The sequence below is a fragment of the Podarcis pityusensis genome (genome assembly GCF_964106645.2).
Source record: "Podarcis pityusensis genome assembly, chromosome: 2".
Classification (NCBI taxonomy): domain Eukaryota; kingdom Metazoa; phylum Chordata; class Lepidosauria; order Squamata; family Lacertidae; genus Podarcis; species Podarcis pityusensis.
In genome coordinates, this window is record NC_138029.1 from 126,246,007 (window position 1) to 126,270,709 (window position 24,703).

Here is a 24,703-nt window from a genome sequence, read left to right on the forward strand (position 1 = left end):
CTTGAGCACTTTGACACCTCTGATGAGCAAAAGCGAAATTTGTGTTGCCTTCACCGAAAGAGTACAATGGAAAACTTCCCTGTGGTTCCCTCATGAGGCATCTGCCATGTGGAGACAAGTCAATGTATTTGTTTACTATACAGATTCTCAGTATGGATTTTATGTTATCATAGAGGTGCAATCTTTCTTTGAAAGGACACAAACTGGGGGGAAGGTCTGGATCACCACTGGTCTTCAGGATAACATCTTGTTTTATGAGACGGAAGCCTACCGATATGCCCATGGTTCTTTGTCCTTTGTAATGAAGACCAAAAAAGAAGCAAAAAAGGACTACTATGAGCCAAGAGCTTCTGCTTATTGGCGAAAAGCATTTGTATGTTCATATTTAAAGCATCCCTTATCTGTGAGGAGTTGGGAAAGATGCAGGGAGAAGAATAATCAGATGCTGCTGCCCCAGGAGGAGATTGAAGGGATCCACTCCCAAGACAGTTATATCACTTACTACAGTGTCCTAGTTGTGGCTCAGGCCTTGAATGAAGCTTATTCATCCAGATCAAAGCAGAGGTTGATGGTGGGTGGAGGAGACAAGATGGAATTTCAAAGTCTACAGCCATGGCAGGTATGGCCTCTCGCTTTTGAAGATTGTGATTTATTTTCCAACTCTGGAATCATCATGATAGGAACATAGCATACCCTACAAGTGTCCTGGAAAAGATGGGACATCCCATTTTTTAGTGCATATGTACAACAGCCATGTACCTGTATAGAAAATGGAAGGAATATCCAACCAATGATTTCCACCTCCAAACATCTTTATAATCTATGACTTCCAGGGTCCTGATGCCACTGAATAACCATCTTGTGGTCTAAACTATTGAGCCTCTTGCCGATTGCAAGGTTGGCAGTTCAAATCTGCACAAGGTGGTGAGTTCCCATTGCTTTGTCCCAGGTCCTGCCAATCTAGCACTTTGAAAGCTTACCAGTGTGAGTAGATAAATAAGTACCACTGCAGTGGGACTCATTACGGTCCTCTGTGCACCAGAAGTGGTTTACTCATGTTGGCCACATAACTTGGAAAGCTGTCTGCCGACAAACACCAGGTCCCTCAGCCTGAAAGCAGAGATGAGCACCACACTCAAAATTGAATTTGCCTGGATTTAACTGTCCAGAAGTCCTTTACCTTTCTTATTTTTAACTTATAGCTTACTTTATATCTTTTCCTTTAAGATTGGTGCTATGGAAAACAGGATCCTGTAGGAGAACGATGACTCCATCCTTCTTAGAACTTTGTGTTCCACCTTTACTAAATAAATCATGGCCATTCTTTAGATAATTTCTCAAAATCATATCCAGTCTTTTCTAATGGATGATATCCAATGTGGTTTTCTCTGGTTTTTTAGCTTCATTCATTCTTGAAGGAAGTACATCTGCCTTCTAATACTTCAACTGATGGACAATACTTGGATATGAATGGGGCACTGGCCGTTGACTTCGATATTGTGAATTGGGTGCTGTTTCCTAATAAATCTCATGCTAGTGTGAAGATTGGGAGCATAGAGATGCAGGAGTCCTCAAATCTAAAGTTCACCATAAGCCCAGAAACAATAGTATGGCCCACACTGTGTAAGAAGGTAGGAGAAATGTTATGTGTCTTTTTGATATCTATGATTTCTGTTACACTCTAATAGCTAGTTGAACAGTATATATGAGGCTTTTATTGCAATCATGGACACTCCCCTGGAGCTAAATCCCATGGAGCTTAATGGATCTCACACTTGAATATGTATAAAATTTGACAATGAACAAGAGGCGTACAAAATGAATTACAGTTGTAATAAATAGATATTCATCCAGCTGGCAAAGCTTTCTAAAATGAAAACACTTAAGAGGTTTCACAGCCATGCTGCTCAACCAAAAGAAAAAAAAATCATTCCTAATTGGGCCCGAGCTCACTTTGGGTCATAGAAAGTAAATACGCCTTTTAATGTTTCATGTTTTATTATCTTTTTATATGTGCTAGAAAATGCCCAGAGTGTCTGGGGAAACCCAACCAGATGGGTGGGGTATAAACAACAACAACAATAATGATAATCCTCCAAAAACTCAACAATCCATTTCCTAAAGCCTTGATGCTGCTCTTTCTATTTATTTCCAGACCACGCCTCATGCAAGATGCACACAGAGCTGTTGCCCTGGATATGCCAAGAAGATTCAGGAAGGGAAGCCTCCGTGCTGCTATGACTGTGCTCCCTGCTCAGAAGGGACAATTTCCACTCAGGAAGGTAGGACACGACATCCATGGAAAGAAGCCATGGGGTGAAACTTCTCTACCAGTGAACACAGCGTTCTTTCTTGATCTCTCCCATATGCCAACCAATTCCCACAATTGTAACAGCATTCAGACTGCTCTAGTTGTATGACTAATGTTAACATACTGAAGTCTCTCTTTCTCTGTGCAGATGCCAAGGAATGCACCAAATGTCCAGAAGATCAGCATCCAAACAAGGAGCAAGATCTATGTGTTCCCAAAGCAATCACCTTCTTGTCCTATGAAGAATATTTGGGGATCCTCCTGGCTTCCTTTGCCCTACTCTTATCTTCAACCACAGGCTGCATTTTGGGAATATTCTTGAAATACAATGAAACTCCCCTAGTCAAGGCCAACAACAGGAACCTCTCCTACATCCTCCTCTTCTCCCTCCTGCTCTGCTTTTTGTCCTCTTTCCTCTTCATTGGCCGGCCAAGGAAAGTCACCTGTCTTCTCCGACAAACGGTCTTCAGCATTGTCTTTTCATCTGCCGTCTCTTCTGTGTTGGCAAAAACCATCACTGTGGTTCTGGCCTTCTTGGCCACCAAGCCAGGGAACAGGCTGAGGAAATGGCTGGGGAAGAGTCTGGCCAACTCCATTGTCATTTCCTGTTCCACTGTCCAAGTTGTCATCTGCACCACCTGGCTGGGACTTTCTCCTCCATTCGCAGACAGGAGCTCCCAACCTTGCGAGATCATCCTGCAATGCAATGAAGGGTCTGTTGCTATGTTTTATGCTGCCCTCGGCTACATGGGCTTCCTGGCTACCATCTGCTTCACGGTGGCTTTCCTAGCCAGGAATCTGCCTGGGGCATTCAATGAAGCCAAGCTGATCACCTTCAGCATGCTGGTCTTCTGCAGTGTTTGGGTGTCCTTTGTGCCCACCTACCTGAGCACCAAGGGGAAATACATGGTAGCTGTGCAGGTCTTCTCCATCTTGGCTTCCAGTGCTGGGCTTCTGGGCTGTATCTTCATACCCAAGTGCTTTATTATTATAATGAAGCCCGAACTGAACACTAAGGAGTACCTGACGGCAAAAAACTAAAGAGAGAGAGAGAGAGAGATTATCAATCTTTCCTTTTTGTCTGTATTTAAAGCATTGTCAATCACTTTCAACAGGTTATGCTGAGTTCTTGTGTTCCTCCAGGGAGTTCAGACATTCAGCTTTTGTTTAAAACTGTCATTTTCCTTTCAGTCTCTCTCTAATCTCTTTCAGTGGTTTAAAGAACCACATTTTATCTGTCCATGTCCCTCCCTTCTCACTGTAATCTCTCCCCACTATCTATTCCTCAGTTGCCTCCTGGCTGTGAGGCCTGCTAGACCTGCACTCTGTTTAACAAGCCTTTTCCCACCTGGCCTTAGACAGCACTGGGTCCTGACTGACCAGGTGTAAAGGCTGAGGCTGCTGAACAACATTTGGGGTTGGGATCTTGTTTAGAGAGTTAACTGGTTTTAATGTTTGTGGGGTTTTGTTGTTGTTTCTATTGAAGGAAGGGTGATGTCTCTGGCAAGGGAGGAGCTGGAGGGAGCAGGGTGCCCCCAGTTGCAGTTGTTCAGAGTAGGGGGAGGTATAGTGTGGGTGGTGAGGCAGGTTCACATGGCACAGACAGTTAGTGATTGTGCTGTGCGCTATCTGCTCCTCCAACCTGGGGAATTGCAGTTGTCCTATCAGCCAGCTCTTCGGCCTGCGGCTTCTGCTATTGCATCTCAGGTCAGCTCAGAGTAAGACCACTTTTGTCCATGATTTCATTGTGGATGACAAGGCCAATTGTGTCTATATCATAGAGACCTGGGTGGGTGAGCAGGGTGGAGTTGGTCTCACCCAGCTATGCCCACCTAGGTATTCAGGGCAGCATCAGGGTAGACTTCAGGGTCAGGAAAGGGGAGTTGCTGTGGTCTGTAGAGATCCCACCTCTCTCTCTCCCCAAGTTCTCTGTCAAGTTGGGGGATCTAGAGTGTGTGTTCCTGGCACTGAGTAGTCAGGACATATGAGGGACTCTGCTGGTTTACCACCCATCTCACTCCTCAGCAGTCTCTCTGCCTCAGCTGACAGAAGTGATCTCGGAGGTAGTGTAAAGGACTCCCAGACTGTTGATTTGGGTGGACTTCAACATCCAGGCCAAGGCAAATGATTCCAGGGTGGCTCAGGACTTCATGGCTGTCAGGATGACCATGGGGCTGTCCCAACATGTCACCATGCCTTCGTATGTGACAGGCTACATTCTGGACCTTGTATTTTCAACTGGGCAGGAAGAGGGTGATCTGACAGTGGGGGACATTGCCATCAGTTCCTTGTCAAGTTCAGATCACTTCCTGTTAAGATTGAGGCTATCAGCACCTTTTCCTCTTTGTAGTTGGTCCACCCTTGGAGGCTACTTGATCCAATGTGTTAGGTGGTGGGTTGACATAGCAGCCGGCACCGCGATTTCTTCAAGTAGCTCTTTATTATGGTAAGCTGGAATAGAACTAACTGCGAACAGCTCAGCCGGCCTGTATTTATAGGCAGCCGGCTGTCAACATTGTAACCACAACAGCCCAGAGTTCCCGCCTAAAATAACTGCCGCGGACCTGAGTGAAAACTATCTACAGACCTGAGTGAAAACTATATACAGTATTCCCCTGTTGGCCCAGGGTGAAACTACACTACATAACACCCCTCCCCACCGAGATAAGGCGTTAGTTACAATCGTAATGGTTTCCTTATATACAGCACTACGCGTAATGGTTCAATTAAGCACAAAAGCATATCGGTTACATTTCCCATACTTAGACCAACAGTGATACCTGTCCAACAACATAGTCCTTTAAATAAGTTGGGCGCTTGGAAACTCTGCCAGACCGCCGGGGACTGGTAGCCAAGTCCGGAGGGCCACACAGTTCTCGCTGAGGCTGTGGTGCGACCCTAGGTGGCGTTGGAACCAACTCCCCTGGATCCGCTGCTGTGGGTGGAGCCTCCGCAAGTGGAGTGGTCTGAGTCTGTTCTGAAACGGCTTGGTTCGGCTCCACGCTGGCAGTTTGTGAGGGAGGTGTAGGTGGGGCCTCGCCATCTGTACGTGTCTCTTCTGGAGCCGCAAGCGCAGTTGGGGGCACCTCGGTAGTGTCCAAGTCCCCAACCCTGCGCCTAAGCTGGTCTATGTGCCGTCGCCACAAGCGTCCGTCTTCGAGTGCCACCTGGTACGAGCGAGGTCCAGTGACTCCCACTACTGTGGCTGGCACCCAAGGGATGTCCCCCACATAGTTCCGGGCAAAGACCTGGTTTCCTGGGACAAATGACCGTGGTACGTTGGCACAGCCTGGGGGTTCAGCCACGGCAAAGTCTGGGTGTAGCCGGTCGAGCGGTGACCTGAGGCGGCGGCCCATAAGCAGTTCAGCAGGACTCCTCCCTGTGGCCGCATGAGGGGTGATGTGTTGCACAAACAAGTATTCGGCGACCCGCTCATGCCAGTCTCCCCGGTCCAGGCGCGCCAGTGCCTCTTTTGTCGAGCGCACCATTCTTTCCGCTTGCCCGTTGCTGGATGGATGAAAAGGTGCCGTTAGGGCATGGCGGATGCCCAGTCCCAAAAGATACCGCTCAAACGTGCCTGATGTGAACTGCGGTCCGTTGTCAGAGACAAGGACATCAGGACACCCATGCGTTGCAAACAGGCCTCGCAGCACCCGGATGACAGCTTCGGTAGTGGTGGAGGGCATCAGGGCGACCTCCAGCCATTTGGAATAGGCGTCCACCACTACCATAAAGGTCCGGCCGTGAAAGGGGCCAGCCAGATCGATGTGCACCCTCGACCAGGGTGTCTTTGGCGTCTCCCAGGTGTGTCCCTTAGCTGCCGGTGGTGCAGGCCTCGACTCCTGGCACGCTTGACAGGCGGACACCCAGGCAGTGATGGCATCGTCCATATTAGGCCACCAGACGTAACACCGAGCCAACGCCTTCATTTTGACAATTCCCGGGTGGCCAACGTGCAGAGCCTCCAGGACGCGCTGACGGAGTCCCTGGGGAATCACGACGCGGTCTCCCCACAGCAGGCAGCCACGATGAGCTGAGAGTTCATGTTGTCTGGTTGCGAAGGGCTGGAACTCCGATGCAAAAGGCCCTTGTGGCCACCCCCTCCACACCCTGTTGAGCACCCGGCTGATGGTGCGATCCTGGGCAGATGCGGAGGCCACAGTGGCAGCCGATACAGGCGCTGCCGGAAGATCCTCAATCAGAAGGAGCGATGAAGCTGGAGCCGGGTCTTCCACAAATGCTGGAAGAGGGCAACGGCTGAGGGCGTCGGCATGGCCCATCGATTTCCCCGGGCGATGGATGAGCCGGTAGTGGTAGGCAGCCAGGAAAACAGTCCATCGCAGCATGCGTGGTGAGAGGACCGGTGGAGTTGGACGATCACCGGCGAGGAGGCCCAGGAGTGGCTTGTGGTCAGTGATGAGGTCAAAAGTCCTGCCATAGAGGTATTCATGGAACCTCTTCACTCCAGCCACAAGTGCCAATGCCTCCTTGTCGAGCTGGCTGTAATTCCGTTCCGTCGGAGATAGTGTCCTGGAAAAGTAGGCGAGCGGTGCTTCTCTTCCATCTGGAAAACGGTGACTAAGGACAGCACCGATGCCAAAAGGTGAGGCGTCGCAGGCAAGGACCAGCGGCCTGGATTCACTGTACTGTACCAGCACACTGTCTGAAGAAAGGAGAGCCTTGACCGCGTTGAAGGCCGCCGTCTCCCGATGACCCCAGGCCCAAGGCGTCTTAGTGCTAAGGAGTCGGTGAAGAGGCTCAGCCACTGTGGCTTTGTGGGGCAGGAACATGTTATAAAAGTTCAGCAGCCCCAGGAATGCCTGCAACTCCGTTTTGTTCTTTGGGGTGGGGGCCTGCTGGATAGCGCGGATCTTGGATGTGGTTGGATGAAGACCGGAGGCATCGATAAGATAGCCCAGGAACTCTACCTGTGGAACGGCGATCTGGCACTTCTCCCTCTTTACCTTGAGCCCGGCCTCCTGGAACCTGGTCAGCACGGCACGGAGGCGCTCGAACAGCTGCTGGTGTGAGTCTGCAGACACCAAGACGTCATCAAAATATGGTACCACGCCCAGAAGCCCTTGCAGGAGACGCTCCATAAGGCTTTGGAAGATGCCAGGAGCCACACTCACCCCGAACTGCAACCGGCGGCAACGGAAAGCCCCCCGGTGGGTGACGATCGTCTGGGCTTCAGCAGTGGCATCATCGACTGGCAGTTGTTGATAGGCTTGGGCAAGGTCCAGCTTAGCGAAGACCTTACCCTCACCCAGGGAATGCAGCAGGTGTTGGACAACAGGAACCGGATAAGCGTGCTGCTGAAGTGCCTTGTTGATCGTGCACTTGTAGTCAGCGCAGATTCTCACCGACCCATCTGGCTTGACAGGTGTGACGATGGGGGTTTCCCACTTTGCGTGGTCAACCGGCTCCAAAACTCCTTGGGCGATCAGTTTGTCCAGTTGTTCATCCACCTTAGCCTTGAGAGCAAAGGGAACCCGGCGTGGCTTTAGCTTGATGGGGGCGACTTGTGGATCAAGGCTAAAGGAGATGGGCGTACCTGTATATTGGCCCAAGGTGCCGTCAAAAACCTCGGCAAAGTCTTTGACCAGACCCTCAGTCTCTGCGTTAGAGATGCAGTTGATGCCGGTGACTTCCAGGCCGAGGGCATCAAACCAGTCTAGCCCTAGGAGGCTTGGCCGCTGACCTTCGACCACCACCAACCGGAGCAGGCCCGAAAAATCCTTGAAGGCGATCCGGAACCGGCCAACGCCTACCACGGGAATGTCGTTTCCCTGGTAGTCTCTCAGGTGTACGCGGTGAGAGTCGAGTTGCATTTTGGACACTCTGGGTACCAGTCTTTTGATGGTGCTCCATGACACGATGGACAGGGCAGACCCGGTGTCGATCTCCATGTCACATGGAGCTCCTTCAATGAGCACCGTGACGTTCAGCTTGCGTCGCGTAGGCGAGTCGGTTTGGCCAATCGTGGTTCCAGACGGGCAGCGGCAGTTGGTGAGAGCGAAACAACTTTCCTTGGCAGACTGGAGTGAAGACTTGGACTTGCGAATCGATGAAGGGGGGGTGTCAGACGGAGCCGATCGGCAGACCTTAGCGATGTGGCCCCTTCTGGAACACTTCCTACAGATGGCGTCTCTGAATCGACACTTGGCACGGGAATGGTTGCCTCCGCAGCCAGCACATTCCGGTTGGCCCTTGGACTTCTGTTGGAACTTCCTGCGCTCCCGCTTTGTCTGGTGCACGTCATCGTCTTCACTGGAGGATGCCTCCTCACTGCTGGCCTTTTCATGATGCACCGGAACTGGCTCCCTAGCAAGACGCGGGCTGCTGGACTTGCGGATCTCCTGGGCGGAGCGTTCAGCAGCTTCTGAGGCCACAGCCTCCTCAATGGCTTTCTGTAGCGTGAGGTCTGGCTTGGCTAGGAGGCGCCGTTGCAGATGGATGTCCCGGACCCCGCAGACGATTCGATCCATCAGGGCATCGTCTAAGTCTCGGAACTCACAGTGCATGGCAGCCTGTCGCAGGGCGGTGGTGTAGTTGTTGATTGACTCCCCCTCTGCCTGGTTCCGGTGGTAGAACGCATGGCGGGCAGCAATCTTGGACGGCTTTGGTGCGTAGTGGTTGCGGAGCTTCTCTTGGATCGTGTCCCATGGTGTTGCCTGGACTGCTTCAGGCGCAACCAACGCTCGGGCCGTCTCAAACACCTCAGGCCCACAGAGGCTGAGGAATAGGCCCCGCTTCCGCTCCTGTGATACTTCTGTCAGCTCGTTGGCTTGGAGGTAGCAGTCGAACCGAGCGAGGTAGGAGTCCCATGATTCAGAGGCTGGCGCAAACGGCGGTAGAGGCACAAGTGAAGCCATGATTCCGATGCCGGCGTGAAGGGCGATGGATGGAACACAGTGCTCTAGCCAGAACAGTCAGCTCTGAATTGGTTCTGCCCAGTGATTTCGCTCAGTGATTTCGCTCTGTGATTCAGCTCAGTGATTCAGCTCAGTTCAGAGGCTGGCCGCATCTGGCTGTGCTCTGATGTCCATCAATCCCATCCTCGTCGCCAGATGTTAGGTGGTGGGTTGACATAGCAGCCGGCACTGCGATTTCTTCAAGTAGCTCTTTATTATGGTAAGCTGGAATAGAACTAACTGCGAACAGCTCAGCCGGCCTGTATTTATAGGCAGCCGGCTGTCAACATTGTAACCACAACAGCCCAGAGTTCCCGCCTAAAATAACTGCCGCGGACCTGAGTGAAAACTATCTACAGACCTGAGTGAAAACTATATATAGTATTCCCCTGTTGGCCCAGGGTGAAACTACACTACATAACACAATGGGTTTCTATTTTTATTTTTTTTATTTTTTTAATAATATTTTTTATTGCTTTTTCCAGGTACAAATATATATTCCGGTAAATAACAAAGGCAACAGAACAAAAAGAAAAAGAAAATAAATAAAATTCATCTTTCCAGAACATCTGTTCATAACCAAACGGACTTCCCCACATCTCCCTCACCCTGCATTCTTTACAATAAAGATGTCAGCAAATTATTACCTTGTTTCATGCATTTTTTGTGGTTTCAAATAATTATACTTTAAATTTAAAATACTTATTATCAAAAAAAAATTTTTCTCTCCTAAAATAGGCGTATTTTAAGTTTTGGTCCTTTCATAGTTATAACTTAATTTCCCATATCATCAAATTTTATTGCTGAAGCTAATTTTTCCCAACCATGCAAAATCTTAACATTCATATAACTTATGATGTTTTTGTAGATAGTCCTTAAACTTTTTCCAGTCCTCCTCCATTGTTTCTTCTCCCAGATCTCGGATTCTGCCAGTCATTTCGGCCAATTCCATATAGTCCATCAATTGCATCTGCCACTCTTCCAGCGTGGGTAAATCTTGTGTCTTCCAATGTTTAGCAATAAGAATTCTTGCTGCTGTAGTTGCATACATAAAAAAGATTCTATCTTTCTTTAACACTTTCTGGCCAACTATGCCCAGAAGGAAGGCCTCTGGTTTCTTAGGAAAGGTATACTTAAATACCTTTTTTAGCTCATTATAGATCATTTCCCAGAAGGCCTTCACTTTCGGGCAAGTCCACCAGAGGTGAAAGAATGTCCCTTCAGCCTCCTTACATTTCCAGCATTTGTTGTCAGACAGGTGATATATCTTTGCAAGTTTGACTGGGGTCATGTACCACCTATATATCATTTTCATAATGTTTTCTTTCAGGGCATTACATGCCGTGAATTTCATACCGGTGGTCCATAACCTTTCCCAGTCCTCAAACATAATGTTATACCCAATATCCTGTGCCCACTTTATCATGGCTGATTTAACTGTCTCGTCCTGAGTATTCCATTTAAGCAGCAAGTTATACATTCTTGATAAAACCTTAGTCTTTGGTTCAAGTAATTCTGTCTCTAGCTTCGATTTTTCCACCTGGAAACCTATTTTTTTATCCATTTTAAAAACCTCTTGGATTTGAGCATAGTGTAACCAGTCTTGCACCTTGTTTTTTAGTTTATCTATGCTCTGCAGTCTCCAATTATCACCAATTTTGTCTATTATCTCCCAATATTTTGGCCAACCAACCTCCATATTTAGTCTTTTACGGGCCTTAGCCTCTATTGGTGATAACCACCTCGGGGTTTTGTTTTCCAACAAGTCCTTATATTTAGTCCAGACATTAAATAAGGTTTTTCTGACAATATGGTTTTTAAACATTTTATGAACTTTTGCCTTGTCGTACCACAAGTATGCATGCCATCCAAAAGCATTGTTAAACCCTTCCAGATCTAGGACATCAGCGTTTTCTAATAAAAACCAATCTCTCATCCAGCAGAAAGATGCAGCTTCATAATATAACCTTAAGTCCGGCAGGGCAAATCCCCCTCTTTCTTTTGCATCGGTTAATATTTTAAATTTTATCCTGGGCTTTTTGCCCTGCCAGACAAACTTCGAGATATCTTTCTGCCACTTTCCAAAACATTCCACTCTGTCCACGATCTGTAGGGTTTGAAACAAAAACAACATCTTTGGCAATACATTCATCTTTACGGCTGCAATTCGTCCCAACAAGGAAAGTTTCAATCTTGACCAAGTTTCGAAATCCTTTTTGATTTCAGACCAGCATTTTTCATAATTGTCTTTAAATAAATTCAAATTTTTAGTGGACAAATTGACCCCTAGGTATTTCACTTTTTTGACCACATTTAACTCTGTCTCCTTCTGATACCCATCTATTTCTGAAGTTGTCAAATTTTTCCCCAAAACCTTGGTTTTTTGCTTATTCAACTTAAATCCCGCCACCCGACCAAATTCATAAATTAGTTCTAAAACTCTTTTTGTACTAGATTCTGGCTCCTGTAATGTTAAAACCAAGTCATCTGCAAAAGCTTTCAATTTATATTGTTTCGCTCCGACCTGTATCCCTTGCACCAACCGGTCTTCCCTAATCAAATTCAGAAGCACCTCCAGGACTGAAATAAATAACAGTGGGGAAAGAGGACACCCCTGTCGTGTCCCTTTTTCAATTTTAAATTCTTCTGTCACCACATTGTTTACTATCAATTTGGCCTTTTGCTCTGAATAGATTGCTTCTATGCTATTTTGAAACGCCCGTCCCACTCCCATCCCTTCCAATTTTTTTTTCATAAACTTCCAAGAGATGTTGTCAAAGGCCTTCTCTGCGTCTACAAAAATTAAAACTGCTTTCGTGTTGATATTAGTCTGCAATAATTCCAAAATGTCAATAATGTTCCTGGTATTATCAAACAAATGTCTACCTGGGAGAAAGCCTGCCTGGTCTTTATGAATTACTTCATTTAACACTTTTTTAAGTCTGTTTGCCAAAATGTCAGCAAAAATTTTGTAATCCACATTAAGGAGTGAGATGGGACGGTAGTTCTTGAGTTGGGTCTTATCAGATTCCAATTTAGGTATCAATGTGATGAAAGCTTCTTTCCACGATTCTGGTGCTCCTTTCCCCTCCATGATCAGGTTACATACCTCCATTAATGGTTGAATCAAAAAGTCTTTTAATGTCTTGTAGTACTTGGAGGTAAGTCCATCTGGGCCTGGAGATTTACCTAGTTGCATATTCTGAATGGCACCCTCGATTTCCTGTTGTGTTATTCTGTAATTCAAGTTTGTTCTCTTCTCTTGAGATAGTTTTTGTAGTCCATTAGTTTTTAAAAATTGGTCTATCTCAGTCTCTTCCTGAGGCCCTTGCGTAAACAGTTTTTTGAAATATCTCTGGAAACACTTTCTAATTTCTTCTGGTTTCTGAATATTTTCCCCTTCAACCTCCAGATTGGTAACAAAGTTCAATTTTTGTCTCTTTTTCAACTGCCATGCTAGCAGCTTTCCACATTTATTCGCCGATTCAAATGATCTTTGTTTCATTTGTTTAATTTTCCATTCAACTTCTTGATTTATCAATTTCGCATGTTGTGCTTGATGGAATTTAATTTCTCTTAAAACTTCTTTTGATTTTGGTTTTAATCTCAATTTTCTCTCTCCATCTCTTATCTTCTCTAATATCTTATCCTTTTTTCCATTCCAGAGTTTTTTCTTAATCGTATTCTGTTGTATCAGAAACCCTCTCATTACCGCTTTACTTGCGTCCCAGATTGTTCTCTTTTCCACCGAAGTGTTCAAGTTTATTTCAAAGTAGTCTTTCAGCGTTTTTTGGGCCTTCTTCACAATCTCCTGATCTCTTAACAGGGTGTCATTCATTTTCCATCTGAAGGAGCCGATTGGAGTAAGTCTCAATTCCATTTTCAAAGCATTATGGTCGGAGCAGGTTTTTGGGCAGATTTCCATTTTTTTAATCTTAGGTGCCAGCCCTCTAGTTGTCCATATTTGGTCGATTCTTGTCCATGACAGATGGGCCTCGGAGAAGAATGTTCCTTCTTTACCTAGGGGGTTCTTTGTCCTCCAAATATCAATCAAGTCCATACTGTCAGTTAGTTCAAAAAAAGTTTTAGGTAGTCTGCCATCTTTAGTTAAATTTTGACTTTGTGACTTGTCCATGTAGGTAGAGACCACCCCATTCATATCTCCCATCATAATGATGTTAGTATAGTCTAAATAGTCCAGCATTGTCTCATGCAGCTTCTTATAAAATTCTGATTTCCCCTCATTTGGTGCATATATTCCTACTATCAAAAATTTTTCTCCTTGTACTTGTATTTCGATTGCCAATATTCTTCCTTGCTCATCTTTAAAAAGAAATTTCGGTGACAGATTCTCCTTTGCATAAATCACTACGCCTCTTTTCTTAACTTTGTCTGATGAAATAAATTCTTGGCCTAATCTTTTGTTGATTAACACTTTCTTGTGGAGTCTAGTCACATGTGTTTCCTGCAAACAGATAATGTCCAATTGTTCTTTTTTCAATATATGAAAGATCCTTCTTCTTTTCTCCGGGGAATTTGCACCATGAATGTTCCAATGGGCTTCTAGATTGCTCTGTGGTATTTTCCAGTCAATATGTATTTGTATATTTGACAATAATTCAGTTTTGAATCTAGTTCATGTTCCTTGGACATAAATTCTCTTCAAACATATATAAGGTGTTACTTTACATTCTTGTTACCAATAAAGTGAAACAACCATATGGCATATTATTTCTTGATGCAGAGAAACTTTTGATCGTTTAGAATGGGGCTTTATATATCGTGTATTGGATTATATTGGGCTAGGCAGGGAATCTATCACATGGATCAAGTTCATATATTTTAATTCTAAAGTCTATATTTCAGAGAACAGGACAAAATCAGACTCATTCAGATTTTGCAGAGACGGTTCTTTATTCCCCTTGTTGTTTACACTCCCAATTAGCAGAGGCAATCAGATGTAATGATATAACCCACAGAGTTACAACTAGTAGAGAGAGAAAAAAATTGATCTCTGCAATGACCATGTTGCATAATTTGCGGGGAAACCCTTGGAGATGTCATGACTCTGCTTGATTAATTTAGCAGGATGTTGGGATATAAAATTAACATAACAAACTCAAAAAGTATGGTATTGAATGTTGACGGAAGACCAGGCCAGGTGGCAGTAGCACGTAGACCTCATTAAAGGAAGCCAGTTACTCTGTGTTATGTAGATGTTCATAAACAAGAAGGTGGGCCATGTGCTGTGACTCTTCAAATATTGCGGGAAGACAACATCAGCCCTAACCATTGGCCATGCTAGCTGCTGGGAGTTGTAATCAAACAAAATCTGGAGGGCACCATGTTGATGACCCCTGTTTGGACTGGTAAAGGCCAGTCCAAACCCAACTTTCCCTTTGCTAGCCATTTATGAGAAGTTTCCCAGAGTGGCTGAGGCAACCCAGTCAGATGGGCAGGGTACAGATAATAAACTATGATTATTATTATATCCTTGAGTTTGCACACGCTTTGTTTTTCTCCAGACATACAGTTGTGCATTGAGTCAGAGGGAGGATGTTGCAAGGCGCTTGTTTATTCCCCCTATAATTACCAAAGTCATTGTCATTTATTCTTGTTCTTGCCAAAGCACAAAGGGCCCTTAACCTCCCACAATGCTCATCATTGAGCCTAGCAATATAAACATCACAATCAAGAGCAACAGTAAGTAGTTTTCATGTCTATGTGTCAAATACCGTATTTTTCGCTCTGTAACACGCACCAGACCATAACACGCACGTAGTTTTTAGAGGAGGAAAACAAGAAAAAAAATATTCTAAATGAAACAGTGGGTGTATGATTTTTGTGGTTCATGCTGTGGCCGCAGACATGTGATCTGACAGTGAGTTTGGAGTAGCCCAATGCAAAAATCCTGAGGATCCATGTGGATCCATGCTTTGTAACCACGTTTTTGCACCATTGCAGCCCCAGGCAACAGTGGGTGCGTGATTTTTTTGGTACAGACTGTAGCCATGGACATGTAATGTGATCTGATGGTGAATTTGGGGTGACCCAATGCAAAAATCCTGAGGATCCATGTGGATCCGTGCTTTGTCACCACGTTTTAAATGGGGAGGGAAGGAAAGCAAAAGCCCCCACCCCACCCACCCACCCAAGCCAGACAGGATATACGAAGTATGATTTCTTTTTTATTTACGGTATTTCTTTTTTGGCCACCTCTGTCACTGCAACCTTTGCTCTGTGCTTGCACACTTTTGGGCAATAGGGCATGTAACACACTTTTTTTCATCTGCCAAGATGTAGAAAATCAATTTTAATGTCCCTATATAAAATGCCTAGTGAAGCAGAAGGGTATTACATCAGCCACTGTATTAAGGCTAAACGTCTGAAGAACAGCTCTCTATGGGGGGGGGGGAGACTAAATTCCATTTTCAATCAATTGTTATTGTGGCAGCAATTATCAGTGTATAGCGCACAATGAGGAAAAGAACTTTAAAAAATATATATAAAAAACATTCTCACGTTATACTTCTTCAAAGAATAATGAAGGGGAGAGGAGAGATGCTGTAATCCTCCTGGCTCAGGAGATTCTGATTTACCAGTCGCGTGTAGAAAGTATAGATTAAGATATTTGATATACAGCATATAAATCCAGAGATTTCCATGTCTCACTCTGCAATCCAGCCTGCTGTTACTTACGAGCAGGGAAGCAGGGTTTCTCTTCCAAACAAGCATACTGTCTCCCTCCAGCAGTACATTGCTTGGAGAAGCTGTAATTTGGAGGGGGCCTGGGGGCAGGGCTCTCTGCTTTTGGAAAAGAAATGAGAAACCTACCATTGTAAAGCAAAAGTTCCCCCCCCACCCACCCAAGCCAGCCCTCTCTCTCTCTCTCTCCCACCTGCATGCTTTTGCTTTTCGGCTGCCTGCGAGTCCCTAGAGCACGGAGAGGAGGAAGTGGTGGGCTGGAGCCTGCACGCAGTGTGACTAGGAAAGAATTAGAAGGGAGGACTCGATCCTTTCCTTAACCCTCTGCTTGCCAGGAGGGCAGGGGATTCCCTGCTCTTTGTTGAGTTTGAGCAAACGCAGCAACAGAAGCCGGTGGGCAGTAAGACCCTGAGGCAGAATGCAGGAAAGCTTCCGCCTTCCCCCTTCCCTCCGCCCGCCCGATCTTATTTTTGCTTGATTTTTGCCTATTTTGCCCTGCGCTCCGGCAAGTGAGCTCCAGGGACCACACATTCGCTCAATAACACGCACAGACATTTCACCTTACTTTTTAGGAGAAAAAATCTGCGTGTTATAGAGCGAAATTTACGGTACTCCGATGCCCCTGAGAGCATGGCAATGTTTGAAGGGGAGGAGACTCTTTCAGTGATATTTTCCATCATGTACTTTAGATCTGAAGGCCCAGCTGGACTCCAACTAGTTAAATGAGCATCCCCAATAAAGTTCTGACTTTTAGGTCTCTACACACCAAAATAAACTTTGGACTACCCTATTTAATATATATTTATGACTATCTGAATAATTTTGACACAACATATTTTCTAATCAAATCCACGGTGTTTTTGTAACTTAAAAAAAAAAAGGCATGTCGGGGACTTCCTGAACACCTAATCCAAGTAGGATCACATACAATGTGATAAAACAAAAGCATGTGCACAGATTATTGTGTCAACCTACAGCAGAAATTCCTAATATAAAGGTCACAATTGTGGTTCGATGTGCTTGGATTGCATCCAAGCAGGAAATGGGTTTTCACTTTGCAATGAGGATATGCCTTTTCTCCCTCAACACAAGCCCAGAGGCCTATATCTGGGGATCAAATAATACGTGACCTCAGTCCAGTTTCCACCTCCACCATTCAGCCTGGACACTGAGGTCCAGCTCCAATAACTTTCTGGCAGCCGCTAGGCTAGTGACTGGGAGTTGCCGCCAATACAATATAATGCTGGTCCTGAAAGACCTACATTGGCTCCAAGCACAATTCAATGTGTTGGTGCTGACCTTTAAAGCCCTAAACAGCCCTGGCTCAGTATACCTGAAGGAGAGTCTCCACCTCCATCATTCAGCCCGGACACTGAGGTCTAGCTCCAAGAACCTTCTGGCAGTTCCCTCCCTGTGGGAAGTGAGGTTACAGGGATCCAGGCAGAGGGCCTTCTGGGCGGTAGCACCCTTCCTGTGGAACACCCTCCCTTCAGATGTCAAGGACATAAATAACTACACAACTTTTAGAAGACATTTGGGGGATGGGATTTCTGTCCCACATATTTACAGCCGTCTTCCCTGGACTTTCTGAGATCCTTTCGATTGCCTATGTGGAAGATTCAGCCTAGGGTCTTCTGCAGGGAATGTAGAATCCACATGGGAGGGAGAACCATGAAGGTGTTTGGAGTGTGAAAAAAGCTTAAGCTCAAGCCTTCCTTCAGATTGAAGAATACACACAGGGAAGAGAAAATAATACAAATGGCAGCTAATCCTCACTGTCCTTTAGTAAGGCAATGAGCTTATGAAATACAGCAAAGAGCTGAATAATGTATAAACCTTTGCTGTAAAGATTTGCTAAAGATGCTGTCTGCCATTCGAGTTACTTTTCAAAAAGTATTTTGGGAAAGCGAGAGGCACAGGAAAAGATTCCTGGAATAATAAAGAGCTTGGAGCATGTGAGGACAGACTGATGCATTTTTGGTTTTTCAGTAGAGAGAAACCACTGAGCCTAGGGTTTGCCAATTGGAAGGTTGGCGGGTCAAATCCCTGTGATGGGGTGAGCTCCCGTTGTTCGGTCCCAGCTCCTGCCAACCTAGCAGTTTGAAAGCACGCACTGCAAGTAGTTAAATAGGTACAGCTCCGGCAGAAAGGTAAATGGTGTTTCCGTGCGCTGCTCTGGTTTGCCAGAAGCAGCTTAGTCATGCTGGCCGCATGACCTGGAAGCTGTACGTTCAGCTCCCTCGGCCAGTAAAGCGAGATGAGCTCCGCAACTCCAGAGTCATCCGCGACTGGACTTAACTGTCAGGGGTCCTTTACCTTTACCTGAACTCCTTGGAGAAACACTAGAACTCAGCACCGCCTGCTGAAAACGATGGACGATGCTTTGAATACAAACCGAAAGAAGGACAAATAATTTCACACTCTATATGATGTATGGAAGTTTGAAAAAAGTAATTATTGTGCTGTGGAAAAAGAAGCAAAATAGAAAGCCACAGGCTTTGCATCCCATCCAAATATGAATATGAATATTATTTATTTGTGTAGCTGAAGCCATTACAAGAAGCAAAAACTTAAAACACAATAAAATGCATTACAAAGTTAAAATAATTATTGAAACCAGGAATTCTGTCAGGGAATCCCCTGAAGAATCAAACTTACGAACACCACAAAATTTTCTCCTTAATATTGTCAATCTGATGGCAAAACAGGCCGTTTTTCAGAGGTAGAGGGGGATCTGATCCCTAATAAAAAAAATTAACACAAATATATTATATTTCACAGAATTGTGGAATGGATCCCATCCAGAAATGGTTTTTGTCCCAACAGGAAACCATGGTTCTGGTTCAGATTCTGCAGTACGAAGTATTTATTAGGTCCGCATAGTAAAAGCTATGGTTTTCCCAGTAGTGATGTATGGAAGTGAGAGCTGGACCATAAAGAAGGCTGATCACCGAAGAATTGATGCTTTTGAATTATGGTGCTGGAGGAGACTCTTGAGAGTCCCATAGACTGCAAGAAGATCAAACCTATCCATTCTGCAGGAAATCAGCCCTGAGTGCTCACTGGAAGGACACATCCTGAAGCTGAGGCTCCAATACTTTGGCCACCTCATGAGAAGAGAAGACTCCCTGGAAAAGACCCTGATGTTGGGAAAGATGGAGGGCACAAGGAGAAGGGGACGACAGAGGACGAGATGGTTGGATAGTGTTCTCAAAGCTACCAGCATGAGTTTGACCAAACTGCGGGAGGCAGTGGAAGACAGAAGTGCCTGGCGTGCTCTGGTCCATGGGGTCCCAAAGAGTCGGACACGACTCAACGACTAAACAACAACAACAACAAAATTTTAGTAAGTATTTTATTTACTACTAAGAAGTGGCACACAGCTCCTCCACCCAAACCTAGCCAAGATCCTCCCCCTGGATCTACCCCCAAATTAATCCCAATTAAATATATGGTTCAGAAGGTGACAGGGGAAGGAAATGCTCCATTTCACTCCCACACCTGAACAAGAGAGTTCAATTCTGCATGGGGCTGCTTCAAATTCTTTACAGTGGTACTTTGGTTCTCAAACTTAATCCATTCTGGAAGTCCGTTCCAAAACCAAAGCGTTCCAAAACCAAGGCGTGCTTTCCCATAGAAAGTAATGCAAAATGGATTAATTCGTTCCAGACTTTTAAAAGCAACCCCTAAAACAGCAATTTAACATGAATTTTACTATCTAACAAGACCACAGATCCATAAAATGAAAGCAATAAACAATGTACTGTGGTCACACAATCAATCAATCAGTAGCTGAATTGGGTTCCACACAGTCGCAAAGGAAAAAAAAAAGTTCACAAACCGGAACACTTACTTCGGGTTTGTAGTGTTTGGGTTCCAAGTTTTTTGAGTATCAACGTGTTTGAGAACCAAGGTACCGCTGTATTAGAGTTCCGCCCTATTACAGACCCGATGTTGTCTTTAGTCTTTTGCTGTCAGGTGCTCCTTCGTGTTCAGATCAGGCCTCAGTATAATAATGTAGCACTTGGGGATGAAGATGCAGCCCAGAAGCCCAGCACTGGAGACCAAGATGGAGAAGATCTGAACGGCTACCATGTACTTCCCCTTGGTGCTCAGGTAGGTGGGCACAAAGGAGACCCAAACACTGCAGAAGACCAGCATGCTGAAGGTGATCAGCTTGGCTTCATTGAAGGTCCCAGGCAATTTACTGGCTAGGAAAGCCACTGTGAAGCAGATGGCAGCCAGGAAGCCCATGTAGCCAAGGGCAGTGTAAAACATGGCCACAGAGCCTTCATTGCATTGGACAATTATCTCTCCAAGCTGGGAGCTCATGTCAAATTCTGGGAATGGAGGAGCGATCCCCAGCCAGGTGCTGCAGATGACAAGTTGGACACTGGAGCAGGAAATGACAATGGAGTGGGCCAGACTCTTCCCCAGCCATCTCCTCACCCTGCTCCCTGGCTTAGTGGCCAGGAAGGCCAGCACCACAGTGATGGTTTTTGCCAAGACAGAAGAGACAGCAACTGAGAAGATGACGCTGAAGGCTGTTTGTCGGAGAAGGCAAGACACTTTCCTCGGCCGTCCAATGAAGAGGAAAGAGGACAAAAATGAGAGAAGGAGGGAGATGAGGAGAATGTAGGAGAGGTCCCTGTTGTTGGCTTTGACTATTGGAGTTTCTAGGAATTTAATGAAGATTGCCAATACAAAGCCTGCAGCTAATGACAAGAAGAGGGCTAGGGAAGCCAAGAGGATCCCCCAATTCTCTTTGTAGTCTAGGAAGTTGATAATCTTGGGAACACATTGAACTTGGTCCTTGTTTGGATGCTGATCTTCTGGACATTTGGTGCAGTGCGTTGCATCTGAGGATGAGAAAAAGAGTGGCTTTGGTATTTGTTGAATCCATAACCACGTAGCTTCTAATACTTTTTTTGGGGGGGGGGTGCTCTTTCTACTCCCCCAAGAAATGGCCTCTCCCTTGGAGTCACCCACCTTCCCGGGTGGAGATGGTCCCTTCCGCACACGGAGAACAAACATAGCAGCAAACCGGCTCCCCTTCTTGGATCACCTTGAAATATCCAGGGTGACAGCTTTTGGTGCATCTGGAGCAAGGCACAGTCTAAGCACAAAGAGAGGAAGGTGCATCAAGGGGACAATTTCTCTCTATGGAATTGGTTGATAGAGTCTGGAATGGACCCAGCAGCATCTCATGGACCACTAGCCTTGCCAGGACTTCTGGCACGTTCCTCAAAAACCTATTTGGTCTGTTTCCTTGCTTGTTTCATTATTCATTGTTCCTCTTTTCTGTCTCTAAACATGGTGTCATTGTCAACCTCAAATTTCCAGATTTCAAAATGGAATGTGGATATTCCATGTCCACTTCATGCATATGGGGCTCAAGGTATGAGGGGGACACCCTTGTATGCCAGCTCCCACCCCTGCACTGGGCAAAGGACTGCAGTCCAAGTCCTGTGTGAATTATTCCACAAATTAATACATACCAACAGATGCCATACAGAAAGTTTCCCCTACCTTGTTAAACCTCTGGGGCCACAAAATAGCATCCGAGTTGATAGTGAACTTTGTGTCAATGGATGTCTCTCTCTCGATACTCCCAACTTTCACTCTGGCACGAGACTCGTTGGGAAACACCACCCAGTTCACAAGGTCATAGTTGCCTGGCAGCTCCCCATTCTCATCCAAATGCATTCCACCCATGGAGGTATTGGAAAACTGGGTTGCTCTTAAGAAGGGGTGAAGCTGGAATGAAAGTTGCTGAGAGTCACAGGCAGACAGAGTGCTTTTGTTATATGAATAGTGCCGAAGACGCCCTGGGTGGGTTACAGGGACCCCCAGTGGGAATCACTGACCTAGATGATGATGATGATATTTGTACCCACCCATTTGATTGGGTTGCCCCACACACTCTGGGCATTAATGACCAGCTGGCCAGAGCTCTTAGAGCTCTTGGAGACAAGAGCGGTGAATGCAGAATCAACGCTTATGCCAGGGATAGGCAAACTCAGCCCTCCAGATGTTTTGGGACTACAGCTCCCATCACGCCTGGCTAACAGGACCAGTGGTCAGGGATGATGGGAATTGTAGTTCCAAAACATCTGGAGGGCCGAGTTTGTCTATGCCTGGCTGAGGCTAATGAACAAATGGGGTGATTTGTTACTGAATTTTTAGCAGCAATTTGAGAGCCAGTCATTCCATCGCGGTGTACATCTTAGTGGAAACAACATATTGGAGATGAACAGAAATATTCCCAATTGTGACAATTGCTGCCTCATTACACCCCTGGTGCTAATTTCTGCACATGGACACAAAGTTAGAAAGTTCCTATTATTTAATATCTTTGCTTTCAATAAGCATTTCCAGTACGTGGAAAAGGTCCCTGCTATGGCTATTCTTTTTTTCTTCTGTTTATCCTATACACGGTTCGTATTGTTTTGAAACTTTCAGCACTTTTAATAATTGCGTTCTGTTGATATATTATAAACCAACCAGTGTACACACACACACACACACAGAGAGAGAGAGAGAGAGAGAGAGAGAGAGAGAACAAAGGGCAGTATATAAACATTGAAATAGAAAAAGCTCAATGAGTGTACATCTCAGCATCCTGGGGAAGACCTGTGTGACCAGAAGGCTTGTGTTCCTGCTCCATCCGTGTTGCAGCTGCTCGCTGAAGGCCAGCAAAGACAGAGGATGAGATGAAGACACACCAACTTCAGCTAAGATGACTGGGTCCCTCTCAGAGCACTAAGGAGTAACCATAGGAAAGTTGGAGGGTCTTCTTATGAAATCCCTATGGTGAGCAGAAATATTGATCTGCACAAGAACCTCATCAATTGGATTTGCCTTAGGAAAGGACAAATTATTTGTCCCCATACTAGATCTTATTTCACAGTTGGAAGGATGGATTGAAGTTTGCAAAAAGGTGAAAGGAAATACCTGCCATGGCTGTAGACTTTGACATCCCAAACTGTCTGTCCCACTCATCCTCGGCATCTGTTTTGACCTTGATGAACATGCAGCATGTAAAGCGTGTGCCACGGCTTGGACATGGAAGTAAGTGCTGTAGCTGTCTTGGGACAGGGATCTCTCCAGCTCCTCCTGGGGCAGAGTCTCCAGCGCCTCCTTCTCGGTGCATTTTGTCCGACCTTTCACAGACAAGGTATGCTTTGAATATAAGCAATAAAATGCTTTTCTCCAAAACCAATAAAGAAGATATGAAGATGGTGCGTAGTAATCATGTATGGTCAGTTTTTTGGTCTTCATTACAAAGGAGAAGGAACCATGGATGTTCTCAAAATCCTTTGGAGCTGAGTGCAAATTCATGTTGATGTCCTGAAAATCTGTTGTGATCCAAACTCTTGTCCCAGCTCCTCCCATGATTATATTTTGTAGTGCCATGACTGGTATCCATCCTGTGTAAGTGTTCTCACAGTAAAGAAATACATTGACTTGTCTCCATATGATGAATGGCACCTTTGGCATGAGTGATCGATATGGATTGCTTTCTGCTAGCCTATGTGTGAAGGCGACACAGATTCCACGGAGGATCGTCTGAGATGTCAGGGCACCCACAAACCTTTCTCCATTCTCATTGTCTGGAGCAAAGAGGCCAACCCATGTCCATCCGAAATGCAGGAGCAGCTTGATAATCCCCTGGGACTGAGTATCTTCTTTGGGGAGCATCCGGTAGACAAAAGGGAACTGGGATTTATCATCCATAGCCTGAGTATTAAAGCCATAACTGATCTAGTGAGGGAAGGGAGAGATTAGTGATTTGTTTTGGTTTCAAGATAAAAATCTTGACTCCCCTGGATAAAAAGTTGGATTTTATTCTGTCCTTCATACCTGTGGGATTTTGTAGATTCCTGACATGGTTGAAATTTGTTTTGAGATTACAGAATTGGCCCCTTCAAGAACACCCAGCAGGTTATTATTCCCTTTTCCACAGGTATAGTTTGGGATGTTGCTTTCCCCACCCGAAAGCAGGTCTAGCATGACATCGGAAGTCATCCTTGCATCGAAAAAGTTCTCATAGAGGTTGTAGCCCAAGGTGATGTTAGGTAAGATCCTGGGGTCTCTGTTGATCTCTTGGATGGTGAACAGGAAAGACAAGATGTGCCAGTAGCGTCTATCTGACTCACTGCAATAAACAGATTAATAAAACAATGTGAAACTGCTCTTCACCATTTAATGAAAATAACTATGATATGATCACCAAAGAACAGCATGTATGTTTGATGTGGGAAGAAACATATCCTTGTTTCAAGGAGAAAATCCATTTCCTGCTTCAGAATTCTCTCTCTCTCTTTCTCTCTCTCTGTTTGTAAGTGTGTGTAAAGAAGCATAAGAGACACCAGAATACAGTTACTTACTCATCAAACCTAGTTGATGGGGGCTGAGAAAAGACATATGGAAGTTGATCGAAAAATTGTTTTGGAGAGATGATCCCACTAACGAGGAAGTCTCCAGGCCGGAAGTAATTCTGCGCTCCCTTTTCTTCCCTGATCAGATTCAGGGGGCATTTTGCCTTGGGGTTTCCAAAGACTCCGTGAGGCATCAATAGGACCAGTAGAAGTAGCAGCAGGGATACCATTCTGGCTGTAGCTCCTGCACCACTCCTGAGAGCTTGTGCAAGAGGAATCCCATGCAAGACCAAAGCTGCAGTGTCATCACCCATGGAGCTAGTGGTCACTGATGACTTCAGAGCTTTTAAAGATCACACACACATCTCCCCCACTTACACCTGCTCTAAATC

The 24,703-nt window shown here is 45.6% G+C and overlaps 1 protein-coding gene across 1 annotated transcript; it reads right to left on the reverse strand.

Moving 5' to 3' along the window:
* Window positions 1-19,868: 19,868 nt before the first annotated feature.
* Window positions 19,869-24,618, reverse strand: LOC308471940 (vomeronasal type-2 receptor 26-like; the record flags this gene model as incomplete). Its single annotated transcript, XM_080996258.1, has 5 exons — window positions 19,869-20,789; window positions 20,920-21,046; window positions 22,885-23,694; window positions 23,794-24,088; window positions 24,539-24,618. 5 exons carry the CDS (start codon window positions 24,616-24,618, stop codon window positions 19,891-19,893), a joined length of 2,211 nt encoding a protein of 736 aa, XP_080852384.1. The 3' UTR covers window positions 19,869-19,890.
* Between the last annotated feature and the right edge of the window lie 85 nt (window positions 24,619-24,703).